The 16549-nt window shown below is 51.7% G+C and overlaps 1 protein-coding gene and 2 non-coding genes across 4 annotated transcripts; all 3 read right to left on the bottom strand.

Moving 5' to 3' along the window:
- Positions 1-7472: 7472 nt before the first annotated feature.
- On the bottom strand, positions 7473-11085 carry RPL18A (ribosomal protein L18a). 2 transcript variants are annotated; one of them, XM_036314260.1, is made up of 5 exons: positions 10960-11085; positions 9529-9708; positions 8444-8573; positions 7782-7891; positions 7473-7619 (listed from the first exon to the last, which is right to left on the bottom strand). In XM_036314260.1, the coding sequence occupies exons 1-5, from the start codon at positions 10975-10977 to the stop codon at positions 7527-7529; spliced, it is 531 nt and encodes a 176-aa protein (XP_036170153.1). In that variant the 5' UTR covers positions 10978-11085; the 3' UTR covers positions 7473-7526. The 2 variants fall into 2 exon arrangements, with proteins under 2 accessions (XP_036170153.1, XP_036170154.1); XM_036314261.1 differs by lacking the exon at positions 10960-11085 and adding an exon at positions 10316-10338.
- LOC118659461 lies at positions 7968-8097 on the bottom strand. Its single transcript, XR_004968577.1, has one exon. It is a non-coding gene; the product is annotated as a small nucleolar RNA SNORA68 (small nucleolar RNA).
- LOC118659462 lies at positions 8858-8986 on the bottom strand. Its single transcript, XR_004968578.1, has one exon. It is a non-coding gene; the product is annotated as a small nucleolar RNA SNORA68 (small nucleolar RNA).
- Positions 11086-16549: the final 5464 nt, after the last annotated feature.

Here is a 16549-nt window from a genome sequence, read left to right as displayed (position 1 = left end):
GCCCGCACTCTTTCCTCCCTGGACGGGGTCGGTCACGTGAGTGTCTGCTGGGGGTTGGGGCGGGGAGGCCTCGAGCGGCGCTCCACCCCGGCTCTTCCTGTCTCCCGCTGCCTGGTGCGGGAAACTGAGGCTCAGAGGTGGCTGTCACGCCCGCCGCCGCACAGCTGGCAGCAGTGGCCTCGGCATTCAAGCCCCGCTGTGCCGGAGGGCCTTTGAGCGACCGGGACTCGCACAGGACTGGGGTTCGCTTTCAAGGCTGCGGGGTCCTCTAGGCAGTGGTTCTCAACCTTCCTAACGCCGCGACCCTTTCATACAGTTCCTCATGTTGTGGTGACCCCCAACCATAACATTATTTTCGTTGCTACTTCAGAACTGTAATGTTGCTACTGTGATGAATCGTCATGGAAATATCTGATATGCAGGATGTATTTTCATTGTTACAAACGGAACATAAAGCATAGTGATTAATCACAAAAACAATGTGTAATTATTTATGTGTTTTCCGATGGTCTTGGGCGACCCCTGTGAAAGGGTCGTTTGACCCCCCAAAGGGGTCGCAACCCACAGGCTGGGAACCGCAGGAGAACTGGACTGGATTGAACCCCTTCTCCAACTGGGCTCCCCGTTCTCTAGAGCCTAGCGGGAGCGCATCACCAACCCCACCCTCGGGCTAAGCCGCATGGAAGACATGGGGTCCAAGTCCTTAGTGCCTACGCCCTGGAAGAGGTGCCCCTCCCTGGGCCCGTTTCCCGTCTGAAGTAGGAATAGAGGAACCCCTGCCCCAGGGGAGTAAATGCACCCGCAGAACGCACACCTGGCACAGACTAAGAGCCTTTCCCGTCGTTCCTTAATTTATTCGTTGGCTCCTTGTCAAACACGCACAGAGCATCTGCCTGTGTCGGGCGTACCGTACAACGAAGGTCGCGCGGAGGTGCTGTCGGTGGCCACGAACCCGAGTAAGCGGTAGACCCACGACTACCTGGGAAGGTGGCGTCAGGCGAGTGCCCATCACACAAATGAGGACACTGCGCCGGGAAGTCCCTTGCCTGGGGTCATGCCGCCCAGGTACCCAGACACTGTCATTTTGGGGCCCTTCGCCGGGGGGCCCAGGAAGGACTTTGGCCTCTGGTGGCTCCAACCCCTGATTCGCCCTGAAAAAGCTGGGTATCTTCCTCGGTAAGGGGGCGGGACCTAAAAATCCGCGGGTGGAATGCTAGGGCCCCGCAGTCCTCACCGGCCTCTGTCGCCCCCCGGTGGCCCCCTCTGGCCTACATGCGCCGCCCCAGCTGAGTCCAATGTGCCGGGTAGGGCGGGGGGCGAGGGGGAGGGAACGGGGAGGGGAGGCGCCTTCACGAGTGTCCCCCGGGACTCGCTTCTCGTTATATATGTGATGTGTAGGCCCCTCTCTTAGGGCTCCGACACCACAAATGTCACACGGCCATCTGTGGCTCGCTGGCTTGCCCCCTCTGCCTATGCCACCGGGAGGATGTGGAGGACACCAGTTCCTCTTCCTCCCGCCTCCATTATTTTTCCAGGCCCGGGCGAGACATCTTCCTGGAAGACCTGCTGGGAAAGGGGAAATCCAGGCAGGGATCTCTTCCGGAAAAGTCATTCAAACAAATTAAAACATATGCAAACCTGTCCTATCTCCCCAGGGAGGTTCTTGGAGGGGGTACCGTTTGGTGTCAGCATGAGTCTTCCCCTACCCTACCCTGGAGGCCTGCTCATGGAGCACCTACTGTGCACAAGGCCCTGCACCAAGCGCTGGGGACCCAGGCGGACCCCCGGGCACACAGGATCAGGACACTGGCCCAGCCAGCCATGAATACCCATCTCAGGAGCGATTGGATGACAAGAATGATGGCCTGGGGGCAACCATAGGCGGGGCCTGTGGGTGGGGCACTTTCTGGGTGGTGAGTGGAGACTTACTAGCAGAGAATGAGCCAGGCTGGGGGAAGGGCCAGGGGTGGAAAGAGCTGGGCAGCGAGGGCCACCAGGGGATCTTGAGCCTTGGTGGGGGATGTGGATTTTATTCCAAGGGCACTGGGAAGCCACTGGAGAGTCTGGAGCAAATGAGGGATCTAATCAGTGGGGCCTAGTGGGGCAGATCTAATCATAGACCTAATGAGATGGGAGAAATGTGCGGATTCACAACGTTCCGGAATTTCAGGGCGTCAGAGGAGGAGGTTCAGAGTTGGGAGCCCTGGGGGTAGGCAGGGCCATCTCCTGTGCCTGCTGGGGAGTTGGGGCAGGAAGCATGGAGGGGGGCAGGGAGCAGGGTGGAGAGAAGTAGCACCTTAATGGGAAGGAGGCAAGCAGGGCCGCAGAATATGAAGGGGTAAGGCATTCCTGAAGACCCAGCAGCTGCAGTCTAAGCAAAAGGGGCAGGAATATTGGGATGTCATCTTATCTGCTGTCCTGGGCATCCTGTCCTCCCATGGCTCCCTGGAGACATGGCAAGGGCCAGGCTGTGAGCTGCTTGCTCCAGCATGATCTGCCGGGTCCTTGAACTTGTACCCTGCACTCAGTAAAGCAAACCTTTATTACCCCTGGTGCTGTCACTGTGAGATTCCAGGAGTCTAGTCTCTTTATTATTATTATTATTATTGGTTTTAGAGGAAGAGGAAAACATCAGATTTGTTGTTCCACTTATCTATGCATTCACTGATTGATTCTTGTGTGGCCTGACTGGGGATTGAACCCGGAACCTTGGCTTATTGGGACGATGCTCTAACCAACTGAGCTATCCAGCCAGAGCCCAGGGGCATCCAGTTGGAGAAGTTCAGGATCCAGTCTTGAGAATCTTATGATCCTGATTCTCAAGTCTCTGGGTCTCCTGGGCCCCCCATTCTTCTTGCCTTGGTACCTACCTGATGGTCCTAACTCAGGAGCTGGGTGCAGGGTGGGTCAGGGAGGAGGGGTTCTGTCTCTCTCCTCCAGGGCTCCCAGCCTTGCCAGGGCATGATGCCTGGCACCTGGCCATGCCCAGGAAGGGGTCCTGGGATGCCTCAGCACCTGAGGCAGTGGGAAGGGTGCACTGGGTTCCTGTCGTCCTCTGAGCAGACCAGTGGTATCCGCAATCCAAGGACCATCCTGCCTCATGGGCCCACCTCCCCCTAATTCTGGCCTTTGCCCTGGTGGTTCCCGAACACCATCCTTGGTTCAGTGTCCCCACCAGCTGCTCTTGGCAGGGTTTGAGGGGAATTGGCAGGGGGGTGGTTACATGGCAGAGGAGTGTGTGGGCAAACCGGTAAGACAATGAGCAAATGGCAGGGTGGGTGGGTGAGCAGGTTAAAGATAGGGAGCTGGGCTTACTATCCTCAGTTCAAGGCCCCTCAATAATGGGATTGGCCCCACACCTTGGCTAGTGGGGGCAAAGCCCTCCCAACTGGTTCCCAGGCCGTAATGTGGATGATGCCTCAATGGAACCCCAAGGTGGAGATGAGGTGCCTGGTGGACCTGTGTGGGACGCTGAACTTCCACATTCCTGGCAGTACATCCTGGATGCTCAACCTCTAGCTTATCTGAAGCTCCCCACCCCCCAAACTAAAGGATCACCATTCCCACTTTACATAAAAGGAACTAGGCTCAGAGTAGGCAGTGACTTGCTCCAGGCACAGCCATCAGGGCCCACCTCCAGGCCACATCGGGAGTGATCTAGCAGCCGCACAGAGGGTCAGGAATCCAAGCTCTTCCCACTTGGTTGCTGGTGTGGCTTGTGCCCAAGGATGGCTGTTGGAGGATTGGGCATTGTGGCGATATTCCAACTGTATGAGTACTTTCTGTTCGTGGCACACATCGCTACTGCTATCACATGGCCACTCCTAACTGGAAGGTAGGCTGGGAAGCTTTCTGGGTGGCATATAGATATGGAGAACCTATTACTGAGGGGGGAAATGGAATATTTGGAGAAACTAGGAATTTTTGCTAGAAACTACAATAAGTTAACGAAATCCACAAGGCAAACGTGTTTGCAACATGGGGAGATTTTTTTTCCAAGGTTTTACAGATCCATAACCAACGGCCCAATAATGAGCCAAGATGATACAAATGAATTCATGGGGAGGTGGGGAAAGCCAATCCTAAAATTTGATTTTTTCAGCCATCAGTTTACTAACCCACCAGTGCTGGCAAAGTTGGGGAAAACCAGGATCCCTTTTAAAAAAATACATATATTTGAATTCAGAAAGGGATAGAAACACCAACAATGAGAATCGATTGGCTGCTTCCTGCCCTTAATGCTGTTGGATATAAAGGGTGTCCCAAAATTCACCTAAGATTTGAATTTAATGGTGCTCGCTATCACAACATGATAATCCAGTTTTTGGTGCCTAAATTGCAAGATATGGATGTGGATGACATGTGGTTTCAACAAGACGGTGCCACATGCCATACAGCCAGAGAAACAATTCAATTACTGCATGAGTCATTTCCTGGTCGTGTAATTTCCCATTTTGGTGATCAGAATTGGCCGCCCAGATCATGTGATTTAATGCCACTGGACTTTTTTCTTTGGGGTTTTTTGAAGTCTAAGGTTTATGCCAACAAGCCCATGACCACCCACGCCTTGAAGGAGGAAATTGAGCGCTGTATCAACGAAATTCAGCCACACTTATGCAAAACGGTCATGGAAAATTTCAACAAGTGCATATGTGCCAGCAAAGCCGTGGAGACCATTTACCCTATAATATGCTATTCCATACATAACCCTATACTGTATACTTTATGAATCAATAAAAAATTTACAATTTTTAATTATAAACCTGTTTTCTATCAAAATTACTTCTTGTGTGAATTTTGGGACACCCTTTAGATGCATCTATGGGGGGGTAGTCTGGCAGTGCCCAAAACAAATACCTGGCCCAGCAACTTAACAGTTAGCCTATGTGCTGCAGACACACAGGTGGAGGGATAGTCATTGGCCATCTGCCCTTTTCTGGGTCCCACAAACTTACAGCTCTGCCAGGGACAGTGACAGATGTGGTCCCAGCCCCAACTGTCTGGTGGGGGTTGAAAGCTGTCTTTATGGATATACTAGAGGCCTGTTGCACAAAAAGATTCGTGCAATAGGCCTTCCCTTCCCCTGGCTGCTGCACCGGTTTTCCTCCAGCACGGGGAACCCAGGCCAGAGCTCCTGCGCTCTGCGCCTATGTATGCAAATCAACCACCATCTTTGTTGGTGGTTAATTTGCATATCTCACTGTTTAGCCAATGGGAGGCATAGCGAAGGTAGTCAATTACCATGTTTGTCTATTATTAGATAGGACTAGTGGCCTGGTGCATGAATTCGTGCACGGGGGAGGTGTTCCTCAGCCCAGCCTTCACCCTCTCCAATCTGGGACCCCCTCGAAGGATGTCCTACTGCCGGTTTACAGGGATCAGGCCTAAACCTGCAATCAGACATCCCTCTTGCAATCCAGGACTGCTGGCTCCTAACCACTCACCTGCCTGCCTGCCTGATTGCCCCTAACCACTCTGCCTGCCGGCCTGCTTGCCCCCAACTGCCCCCCACCGCCAGCCTAATCACCCCCAACTGCCCCCCATGCCAGTATGCTCACCCCCAACTGCCTCCCCTGCCAGCCTGCTTGCCCCTAACTGCCCCCCTGCTGGCCTGCTCACTCCAAACTGCCCTGATCACCCCCAATTGACCCCCACTGATGGCCTGCTTGCCCCAAACTGACCCCCCTGCTGGTCTGCTTACTCCAACAGCCCCGCCCCCCACCAGCCTGATCACCCACAACTGCCCTCCCCTCTTGGCCTCTAACCGCCTCTGCCCGCCACCATGACTTTGTCCAGAAGAATGTATGGAAGGTCTCCTGGAAGGTCTCCCAGTCTAATTAGCATATTACCCTTTTATTAGTATAGATAGTGGCCTGGTACACAGGTGGGGGCCAGCTGGTTTGCCCTGAAGGGTGTCCCGGATCAGAGTGGGGGTTCCCTTGGGGTGTGGGCCGGCCTGGGCGATGGGCCTGTGGTGGTTTGAAGGTCAGCCATGCCCCCATGGGGTGAGGGTCCCCGTTGGGGGGCTGTGGCCAGCCTGGGTGAGGGGCCAAGAACTGTTTTCAAGCTGGCCACACCCCCTTCAGGGTGGGGGTCCCCGCTGGGGTGCTTGGCCAGCCTGGGTGAGGGGCTGATGGCTGTTTGCAGGCTGGCCACTGCCCCTGGCGACCCAACCTCCCAGCCCCTCCTTTAATTTTTTATCACCTCCTTGAGCGGAGGGAAGCAGGTATCTGGGATTTATTTGCCTTCTATAATTGAAACTTTGTAGCCTTGAGCAGAGCCCAGGGCTGGCCAGGAAGCTTGGCTTCCTCCATCACTGGGGGCAACCCAAGCCTCCTGCTCGCTCCAGCTCCGTGGCCACCGCCATCTTGGTTGGGTTAATTTGCATGCTCGCTCCTGATTGGCTGGTGGGTGTGACTTGTGGATGTAGCGGAGTGACACCAATTTTCATGTTTCTCTTTTATTAGTGTAGATGATTCAGAAACATCACTGAGGGGAACCCAGTGATAATCTGTGGATGGCAGCCCACGTAGAGGGCCCAACATCATTGACTAAGCAAAGCAGCTCTGAGAGCCTCAGAAGCCTGGGACCCACTCACACCTGTCTTGCCTAGAATGCTGGCTATGCACACGCTGTGCCCTGGGGATCTGGCCTCTCCACAGGTGGGTTGGAGACCTTGTTTTCATGCACTACTCCCCTTCCGTGGGGCAGCAGCTGTGTTCCCTGACCAGGACTGGCTTTCTGCCTTTTTGTGCTTAGGGCTCCCTCCTGATTCATGGTGGGTCCTGCCCAGCCTGTGCCTCTGGTGCTTGCACCCCCAGCACTGCTGATCAGTAAAGGTGGTAGGTGGCCTGGACACCTGTGCTTAGAGGGATCAAGGTGACACATTAAGGACAGGTGCTCCCAAGGCCTGTGTCAACCTCCTTGTTGAGGGCTCAGCCAGGTGGGATTAGCTTCGTGCCTGCATTTTTTCCAGGCTTTCAGTGGTTTCCTGGAGACAGATGCCCTCAAATACCCTGGAAGGATCTTGGAACCAAGAACTAGGTTCTGGGCCAGGAGGGGAGGTCCCAGGTAGAACCAGCCTAACCATCCTGGTTTCCTCCAGGGTCCAGCTGCCGCATCTCACCACCAGAATGGGGGGAAATGGAGGCCCGTGGGACAGATTTGGGGGCCAAGCCTGTGCCCTACAATGCACCCTCAAAGCTCACAGCAGAGGGCTGCCTGATAGGGCTGAAAGCTCGGCCCTCACACTAGGACCCCACCTATGACAGCTCCTTACTGGACAAAGCCTGAGTGGGCAGGAGAGCTTGGGGGTGAGACCCTCACTATTCCTGGGACTCCCACCACCCCTTCTGAGGGTCCTGCTGTCTGGGTCCCACTTGAGCAATACCCCTCTCAGAGCAGAGAACTCTTGGGCTATGCCCTTTTGAGTTCTGCAGGGATGCAAAGAAAACAAGTGTGTATGAGCACCCTGATTTTCCCAAAAAGTTTATTTGGGCAGACCAAGGGAGGGAGAGACCCTGCATCTAAAAGAAGGTGTTGGGCCTCTTGGTGGTGAAGCGTGGCTTGTGCTGGCGACGAAGGACCCGGTGCGGCAACGGGAACTTGATCTTGGAGTCCTATGACAGAGAGAGGCAGGTGAGGGGGTGGTGTGGTGGAAGCCTCTTAACCTTGTCCTTTGAAAGGTCTACAGAGGTGTGGACATGCCCCACTGGGCTCCTGCGTCAGACCCAAGGCTAGGGAGAGCCCCCCTCAGTCCAGCAGGGGCCCAGTGCACTCACGTGGAACTGCTTGACTGCTGGTCGGCGGCACTTGCTGGCTGCAATCTCCTCCACCTTCATGATCTGGATTGAGTGGGCACGGGCACGGTGCCGGGCCCCCATATCTCGGTCTGCAGGGTGAACAGACAGGTGTTCCTCAAAACTCCCATTAGGTGCTTGCCTAGGAGACCCCTCTCTGGCCACCAGGAGTGTAGAACCTTCCAATTCACTTTGAGGGGCACAGTGACAGCCCCCAAAGGCGACAAGATCCGCTTGCTGTTAGCACCTGTTTCAACTGCTGCTACAGCAAACAGCAGTTCTTGGGTTTAGGTGCTTGGGTTTCAGCCCTGATAGGTGGCCCACCCTGGGAGCACCTTGGCCCACTACAGGTCCCAACACTGGAGAAGAGCTGGACACGGTGATGGGTGGGAGCTGCGTCTCTACCAGAGACTGGCCCCAAAAGTCCACTTGCTGCCAGGTTCCAGGAAAAGGTGTTCCTGGGATATCCTCTCCATTTCTACCTCCTAAGCAACACCCATCACCATCCCTGGGACTCCCCACACCCCCAAAAGCCTCTTGCATTTGTCCTGCCTCAGTCTAGGGGGGAGGTGTCAGACAGCTGCAGATGTCTGTCAAGGATGACTCTAAAAGGAAGGACATGGACGTGACACAAGACAACTTACAGCACTGGGTGACGGCGCCGGCGGTGGTCAGGTCCCGGTACTCCCGGTACATGTTGTGGGTGCCACTGCGGGAGTCGTAGCGCAGCCAGATGCCGAAGTTCTTTACCCGAAGGGGGGATTTTTCAAACACCTGCCAAAAAGGAGACTGGCTGAGGGGAGAGTAGTAAATGGGCCTCCACCCCAGCCCCTACCCTCACTGAGCCAATACTTCTACCCTTGCTGTCCCAAGGACAGCCCCTGAACCAGTGGTTCTCAACCTTCCTAATGCCGCGACCCTTTAATACAGTTCTTCATGTTGTGGTGACCCCCCAATTTCATTGTTACAAATTGAACATAATTAAAGCATTAGGTCTCTGGGTGTTCCTCAAAACTCCCATTAGGTGCTTGCCTAGGAGACCCCTCTCTGGCCACCAGGAGTGTAGAACCTTCCAATTCACTTTGAGGGGCAAGATGACAGCCCCCAAAGGCGACAAGATCCACTGCTGTTAGCACCTGTTTCAACTGCTGCTACAGCAAACAGCAGTTCTTGGGTTTAGGTGCTTGGGTTTTTGTGATTAATCACAAAAACAATATGTAATTATATATTTGTTTTCAGATGGTCTTAGGCAACCCCTGTGAAAGGGTTGCCACCCAAGGTTGAGAGCCACTGCCCTGAACCTTCAGACAACCGAGGGCAATCTGCTGTCCACAGAAATCTCCACGGGAAAAGTGGGGGGTGCAGAGTAGTCCAGGCCACTTTCCTCATGGGGACCAGCTGCCACCCAGTGTAGCCACATGATGCAGAGTCCAGTGCCCATCATGCCATTGTGCCCAGGCGATGGCACCTTTTCCCCTTCACAGATGAGGTCCAGGGAAGGTGATGACCTCAGCTGAGACATCCCAGCACGACAGCCACACCATCCCCAGGTCTTGGGCTTTCTCTTTAGAGAAGAGCAGATTCGCCCACCCCATCCTGGTCTAGGGCCTGAACTACACCTGTGAACAGGACCAGGGGCTCTGACGCGCCATAACCCTGTGAGGCCAGGGCTGCCTCATGGGAGGTGTAAACCCACTCCAGACCCCACCGTGTCCTGGACGCTCCATACCTGCCCACAGTAGACGATTTCCCCTGAAGACTTCTTCATCTTCTTTAGTTGAGACACAAAGTACCAGAAGCGGGACTTGGCAACGACATGGTTAGGTGCAAAGATGCGCATGCGGTAGAGGGGTGGCGTGTGGCACTTGGGGGTGGGCAGGCAGCGCCCCACCACCTTGTACTCTCGAAGCTGAAACAGAATCAGAGGTGAGGTAGGACCAGCAACCAGGCAACTGTGGAGATGCCTCGCTCTCCTTCCCTGAGACTTGTGATGTCGATCAGGGACAGAGGAGGGACAGTCCCAGCCCTGGGCTTACAGGTGGAATCCAGGGGATGGTGGGTCACACCACTGTCCCGCCTTCCCCATAAAAGTAAGGGCGGTGTGCCCGTTGCCCTGGCTCCAGAAAGTTGGGCAGGACCATCAGCCCCACTGTGTCTCCCTTTCTCTTTATACTTGTGGCAAAATGGAGGCCTAGACTTGCAGCCTCAGGTTCTGAACCATCAGGCAACCTTCTTCGTCCACAGCATCTCCGCAGCTCAGGAACATCTTGCCAAAGTTCTCTTCCACTCTGGGGCTGAGACAGAAACCAGCCCGGGATCTCACAGCCCGCCCCAGGTAGTCCGGAAACAAGAACCCAGTTCCCTCTCCAGCCCGAGTTCCTGCACCGCTGCCAGCAGCTTGCAGCTGCCTGCATTTCCCAGGTGCCCAGGAGGTGTGGGTTCCCCGTCTACACGATGCTAAGGTGAGGTGTCTGCCAAACCGAAGCCCTGCGGCATAGCAGAAAAGAGCCACCTACCTAAACGACTCGCCATCGTTTCATTATGATCAGGAGAAGCCAGCCCCAAACACTGCAAACTCGGCTACTTCCACCTCTGAATCTGCCACGTGAACCGCGCGGACCACCCGTTCTTAAAGGGGCGGACGCAATGCCTTTCCCAGCGTGGAAACTGGGGCTGGAGAGCTGCACATGACGTCACCCCAGCCCTGTATTTCCCGAGGACCCACTCTTCCATCTCTGCCTCACAGCGCCCTCTGATTCTGCCCAGCACCTGCCACAGCGATAAGGCTCGCAATCTCCTCGCCAATTAGAGTTCATAACTTTCCTCCACTTCTCACGGCCATCCTGGGAAAATGGAACACTACTGCCGCCCCCAGAACTACGCTCACTACCCAACTGAGATCCGGAGACTCAACGAGGTGCATCTAGAGCCTCCCTCCGACTCCGCGATCCCCGAACGGGCCCGGATCAAGAATCGGCCTCTCTCTCCACGCGGCGCCCAGAATGGCCGCCATGCTGACTGCACCTCCGGGCAGCCGCACGCGAACGCACGGGTCCCATCCGGGAGCGCGCACTACGGACTCGGTCCACAACCCCTCCTGGGTCCCCCATCCGATTCACGATGCGCTCCCCGGCCCCCTCCCTTGTCGCGGCCGCCTTACCGTGCCCGAGGCCTTCATGGCGTTCTCCTCGTGTTCGCCACCACCCACAAAAGGAAGTGTCTACTCTCACGCAGCTGCTCACCATGACTTCGTTACAGGAAGTCCCGCCCTCTCGAAGCCGCGGGTCCATTGGCTTCTTGGCTCCGCGCTCAACCAGATCTGTTTCTTCATTGGCTCTAGATGCACCAATCACTTTACAGCCCCGTCTTCCATAGCGACTAGACTACAACTCCCGAGAGGCAACGCGATGAGTCCGTCTGGTTCTGTCGTGGCCGTAAGGGTGCGTAGGCGCGCGCAGCACGCGGTGAGTGGTAGGCTCCCGGAGAGACCTCTGTGGCGGGTTATAGCGTTTTCATCCCACCCCCACCCCCGCTTCAAGCTTAAGTATAAATGGAACCAGCTCTAGGGTGGGCGTGATGTTATGATACGATGGCGGCGCCTTTCCTGGAGGTGTATTACGGAGATCTCAAGCCACATCTCTGAGAATTCTTATCTGTAAAATGGGAATAATTCCACTGTTTTTCTCCTAGAAATGTGACCATAATTAGCTGGGCTAACCCATGTAAAACGCCAGACACAGAGCAATTAACAAGTGGTAACATTCATTAAGCGCTAGAATGCTAGTTGTTACTATTATTATGGGGACCTGTTTGTGTTTCGTAGTAGCAGAAATTCAAACCCTGTCTCCTTGCCTCCACTATAGATCCTGGGGGGCGGGGAGGAAGTGGGGGCGCTGGAGCTGACCTGGTGCAGCCCCGCCTTTGAGAGGCTCCCCTGGAGGAGAGACCGGAAGATGGAAAAGGAGAGAACCACAAACACCTCACGATTTCAGGCTGCGAAGAAAAACAGAGGAAAGAGGATAAATTGGAGGGCTTATTGGGGCGGAGACGGCCCTTGGAGAAGGTGACAACTGAGCCCAGTTCGTATTTTTCTTTTTCTCTTTCTAATTAATTAATAGCTTCATTGACACATAGTTCACATACCATACAATTCGCCCATTTAAATTGTACAATTCACTGGCTTTTACTACCATTTATTCCCAGACACATTCATATACTTCGTATATGCACAGTTGTGCAGCCATCACAGTAAAATTTAGAACATTGCCAGCATCCATAAAAGAAGCCCCGCACAGTTAGCAGTCACCTCCATCTCCCCCCCCCCTCCCCCCCCCAGCCAAACTAGGAATCTGTTTTTTGCCTCTAAACAGCGGGGGCGAACGACCCTTTCACAGGGGTCGCCTAAGACCATCGGAAAACACATATATGATTAAATATTGCTTTGTGATTAATCACTATGCTTTCATTAAGTTCAATTTGTAACAATGAAAACACATCCTGCATATCAGATATTTACATTACGATTCATAACAGTAGCAAAATTACAGTTATGAAGTAGCAACGAAAATAACTTTATGGTTGGGGGTCACCACAACGTGAGGAACTGTATTAAAGGGTCTCTGCATTAGGAAGGTTGAGAACCACTGCTCTAAGACTTGCCTATTCCAGGTATCTCACATTATTATAACCAGACAAAATATGAGGTCTTTTGTGATTGGTTTCTCTCACTTAACACCTTCAAGGTTCATTCCCTGTGTAGCATGACTTAGTACTTCATTTCTAATTACTGCTGAATGATATTCTATTGTCTAAATATATCTTGTTTATCCATTTGTCAGTTGATGGGCATTTGGGTGGTTCCCACTTTTTGGCTAATACAAATAATGAGCTGTTGATATTTGCATGCAAATCTTTGTGTCTTAGCTATCGTGAGTCAGATTTTTAAAAGTTGTATGTTTTCATTTCTCTTGGGTATATATAGCTAGGAGTGGAATTGCTGGGTCACACGGTAATTCTATGTTTAACCTTTCAAGGAACTGCCATACCTTTTTCTAAAATGCCTGCATCACTTTACACTCCCATCAGCAATCTATGAGGGTTCCAACGTCGCGTCCTCACCAACACTTTAAATATATATATATATATATATATATATATATATATATATATATATATATTATTGATTTTTTTACAGAGAGGAAGGGAGAGGGATAGAGAGTTAGAAACATCAATGAGAGAGAAACATCGATCAGCTACCTCCTGCACACTCCCTTCTGGGGATGTGCCCGCAACCAAGGTACATACTCTTGACCAGAATCGAACCGGGGACCCTTGAGTCTGCAGGCTGACCAGTTAGGGCCTCACCAACACTTTTTATTATTTGTCTTTTTTATTGTAACACTAGTAGCCCGTTGCACAAAATTTGTGCACATTAAAAGGGAATTAATTGCACTAACTGGTTTGGCTCAGTGGATAGAGCATCGGCCTGCGGACTCAAGGATCCCGGGTTCGATTCCGGTCAAGGGCATGTACCTTGGTTGCAGGCACATCCCCAGTGGGGAGTGTGCAGGAGGCAGCTGATCAATGTTTCTCTCTCATCGATGTTTCTAACTCTCTATCCCTCTCCCTTCCTCTCTGTAAAAAATCAATAAAATTTATAAAAAAAAAAAAAAAAGAAAGAGTGAAAACACTTTCAGAGTGCTTGAATTGGTCATTTATATTGGGAATGAAAGGTTCTTCCACCGAGAAGTAAATTTGCAGCAATTCCTGTAGACGCTGTGGGTAAAACAGTACCACCACAACCTCTAATATAATGTATTCAAACTTTATTGTGGGGAGCCGCTACAGTGTTTTGGACAGGTTCAAGCCTTGGACTGATGAGAGGGCACAGTCCTCTCATTGCCAGGTGCAAGTCCCAGCTTGGAGGGCAGGGCCCTCCCAGCACAATTATAGCCAACAGCTATAGTTGTGAGCTTGAACCTATGGTCCGAACATGTGGCCCCACGTGTCTGAGTACTATGGGCTTGACAGAGTTCAGGTGCATGTAGTTGAGTAGGATTGAAACCCAGGAGAATCTTGTAAACATCTTGGTCATGTCCTTACTTTGCCTTGTGGCATCTGCTATAGAATAAAGACACAGCTGTGGGCGTGGTCGCTGTCTCTCAGAGAAGCAGCCTCCCACCGAAACCCAGATTTCATTCTCTTGTCTGTCTTTTCTAAGCCTTTCAGCTGCCCCCACTCAGGTTCACCCTTGGCTGTGCTGGCGCGGCACAATTTATAAAGATATGCCTCCACGCTCCGAGGGCGGGTTCCTGCCTCAAACCCTGCCCTTACAGGAAACACCTCCGGGAAACAGCTGGGAGGGAGGGGAGGGTGCAGCTATTTCCAAGACGACCCCTGCAGGACTGACTTCCTTCCAGTTGGTTGCGGTTCTGGACGTGATGTTATACCCAGGGTTTTTATATAAGTAGATTCCTGGTGAGTGGAAGTGGTTTTGATTTGCTTTTCCTTATTTTATTTCTTTGTTAATCCTCACCAGAGGATATTTTTCCATTGATTTTTAGAGAGAGTGGAAGGGAGAGGGAGAGACAGAGAGAGAAACATCAATGTGAGAGAGAACCATTGATTGCTGCCTCCTGCACCCCTACCTACACCCCCCTCTCACCACGGAGATCGAGCCCACAACTCTGGCATGTGCCACTCTCCAGAATCAAACTTGGGACCCTTCAGTCCACAGGTCCATGCTCTATCTACAGAGCCAATCCCGCCAGGGCTCTTTGCCCATTTGAAATGAGGTTTTTAAAAATTGAGTTTTGTAAGAGTTCTTTATATATTCTATAGATACATAGTTCCTTATCAGATACATGACAAAAACTTTTTTCATCCTGTGGGTTATCTTTTCACTTTCTTTTTTTTAAGTTTATCTTTATTGTTGAAAGTTTTACGGATGTCCCCCTTCCCCCCCCATTGACCCCCTTCTAGCCCACACCCACCTCATCACTCTTTTCATTTAAAAATTTTAAATCTTGCCAAAACCGGTTTGGCTCAGTGGATAGAGCGTCGGCCTGCGGACTGAAAGGTCCCAGGTTCGATTCCGGTCAAGGGCATGTACCTAGGTTGCGGGCACATCCCCAGTGGGTGATGTGCAGGAGGCAGCTGATCGATGTTTCTCTCTCATCGACGTTTCTGACTCTCTATCTCTCTCCCTTCCTCTCTGTAAAAAATCAATAAAATATGTTAAAAAAATAAAAAAATAAAATTTTAAATTTTTATTTTATTTTTGTTTGTTTGCTCATCCTCACCTAAGGATATTGTCCCATTGATTTTTAGAGAGAGTGGAAGGGAGGAGGAGAGACACACAGGGAGAAACATTGATGTGAGAGGGCCTGACCAGGGCCGGGTGGGAATTGAGCCTGCAACCGAGGTACATGCCATTGACTAGAATCAAACCTGGGACCCTTCAGTCTGTGGGCCGATGCTTTGTCCACTGAGCCAAACCAGCTAGGACTTTAAAAAAATTTTTTTTTTTAATTTCCTTCTTTCACTTTTTTTTTTTTTGATGAACCACTTTTTAAAAACCATATTTTTATTGATTTCAGAGAGGAATAGAGAGATAGAAACATCAATGATGCCGAAACCGGTTTGGCTCAGTGGATAGAGCGTCGGCCTGCGGACTGAAAGGTCCCGGGTTCGATTCCGGTCAGGGACATGTGCCTGGGTTTCGGGCACATCCCCAGTGGGAGATGTGCAGGAGGCAGCTGATCGATGTTTCTCTCTCATCGATGTTTCTAACTCTCTATCTCTCTCCCTTCCTCTCTGTAAAAAATCAATAAAATATATTAAAAAAAAAAAAAAAAAAAAAGAAACATCAATGATGAGACTCATTGATTGGCTGCCTCTGGCACACCCTCACCTCCTGCACACCCCCTACTGGTGATCGAGCCCGCAACCCAGGCATGTGCCATTAGCTGGAATTGAACATGGGACCCTTCAGTCTGCAGGCTGATGCTTTATCCATTGAACCAAACTGGCTAGAGCCCTCTTTCACTTTCTTGACTGGTTTCTTTGAGGCACAAAAATTTTTAATTTTTTTATTTTATTGATTTTTTACAGAGAGGAAAGAAGAGAGATAGAGAGCTAGAAACATTGATCAGCTGCCTCCTGCACACCTCCCACTGGAGATGTGCCTGCAACCAAGGTACATGCCCCTGACTGGAATCGAACCCGGGACCCCCAGACTGCAGGCCGACACTCTATCCACTGAGCCAAACCAGTCAGGGCAACATTTTTAATTTTGATGAAGTCCAATTTATCTTTAAATATATACTGAGTGGCCAGATTGTATGACTACCTAACGTTTGTAGGCAAATTAGCTATAATTTCGCTCTGAAGTTCCTAGAGGGCCAGACCATTATAAATAGGGAAGCAGGTGGTTTACCACGACAGTAGAAGTGATTTTTTCCCGAAGATATGGGTAAACAATGAGATTTAACAGCCTTTGAATATGGGATATATTTGAACGTGAGTGGCCAGATTATTATGACCACCCCATCAGTACTTTGTTGGGCCACCTTTTGCCTTCAGTACTGCGGCGATTCTTCTTGGCATTGACTCCACATGAGATGTTGAAAGGTGATGCGAGGACTCTGACACCATGCCTGATGGATAGCACTGTCCAGTTCTGTGAGATTTGATGGTTGTGGAACCAGCTGCCTGATGGCTCTTTGAACTTCGTCCCACAAATGCTCAAT

The sequence above is a fragment of the Myotis myotis genome, unplaced genomic scaffold, assembly GCF_014108235.1.
Source record: "Myotis myotis isolate mMyoMyo1 unplaced genomic scaffold, mMyoMyo1.p scaffold_m19_p_6, whole genome shotgun sequence".
NCBI classification, from domain to species: domain Eukaryota; kingdom Metazoa; phylum Chordata; class Mammalia; order Chiroptera; family Vespertilionidae; genus Myotis; species Myotis myotis.
The sequence above is the reverse complement of the archived record's forward strand: the minus strand, read 5'-3'. Positions and strand labels throughout refer to the sequence as shown.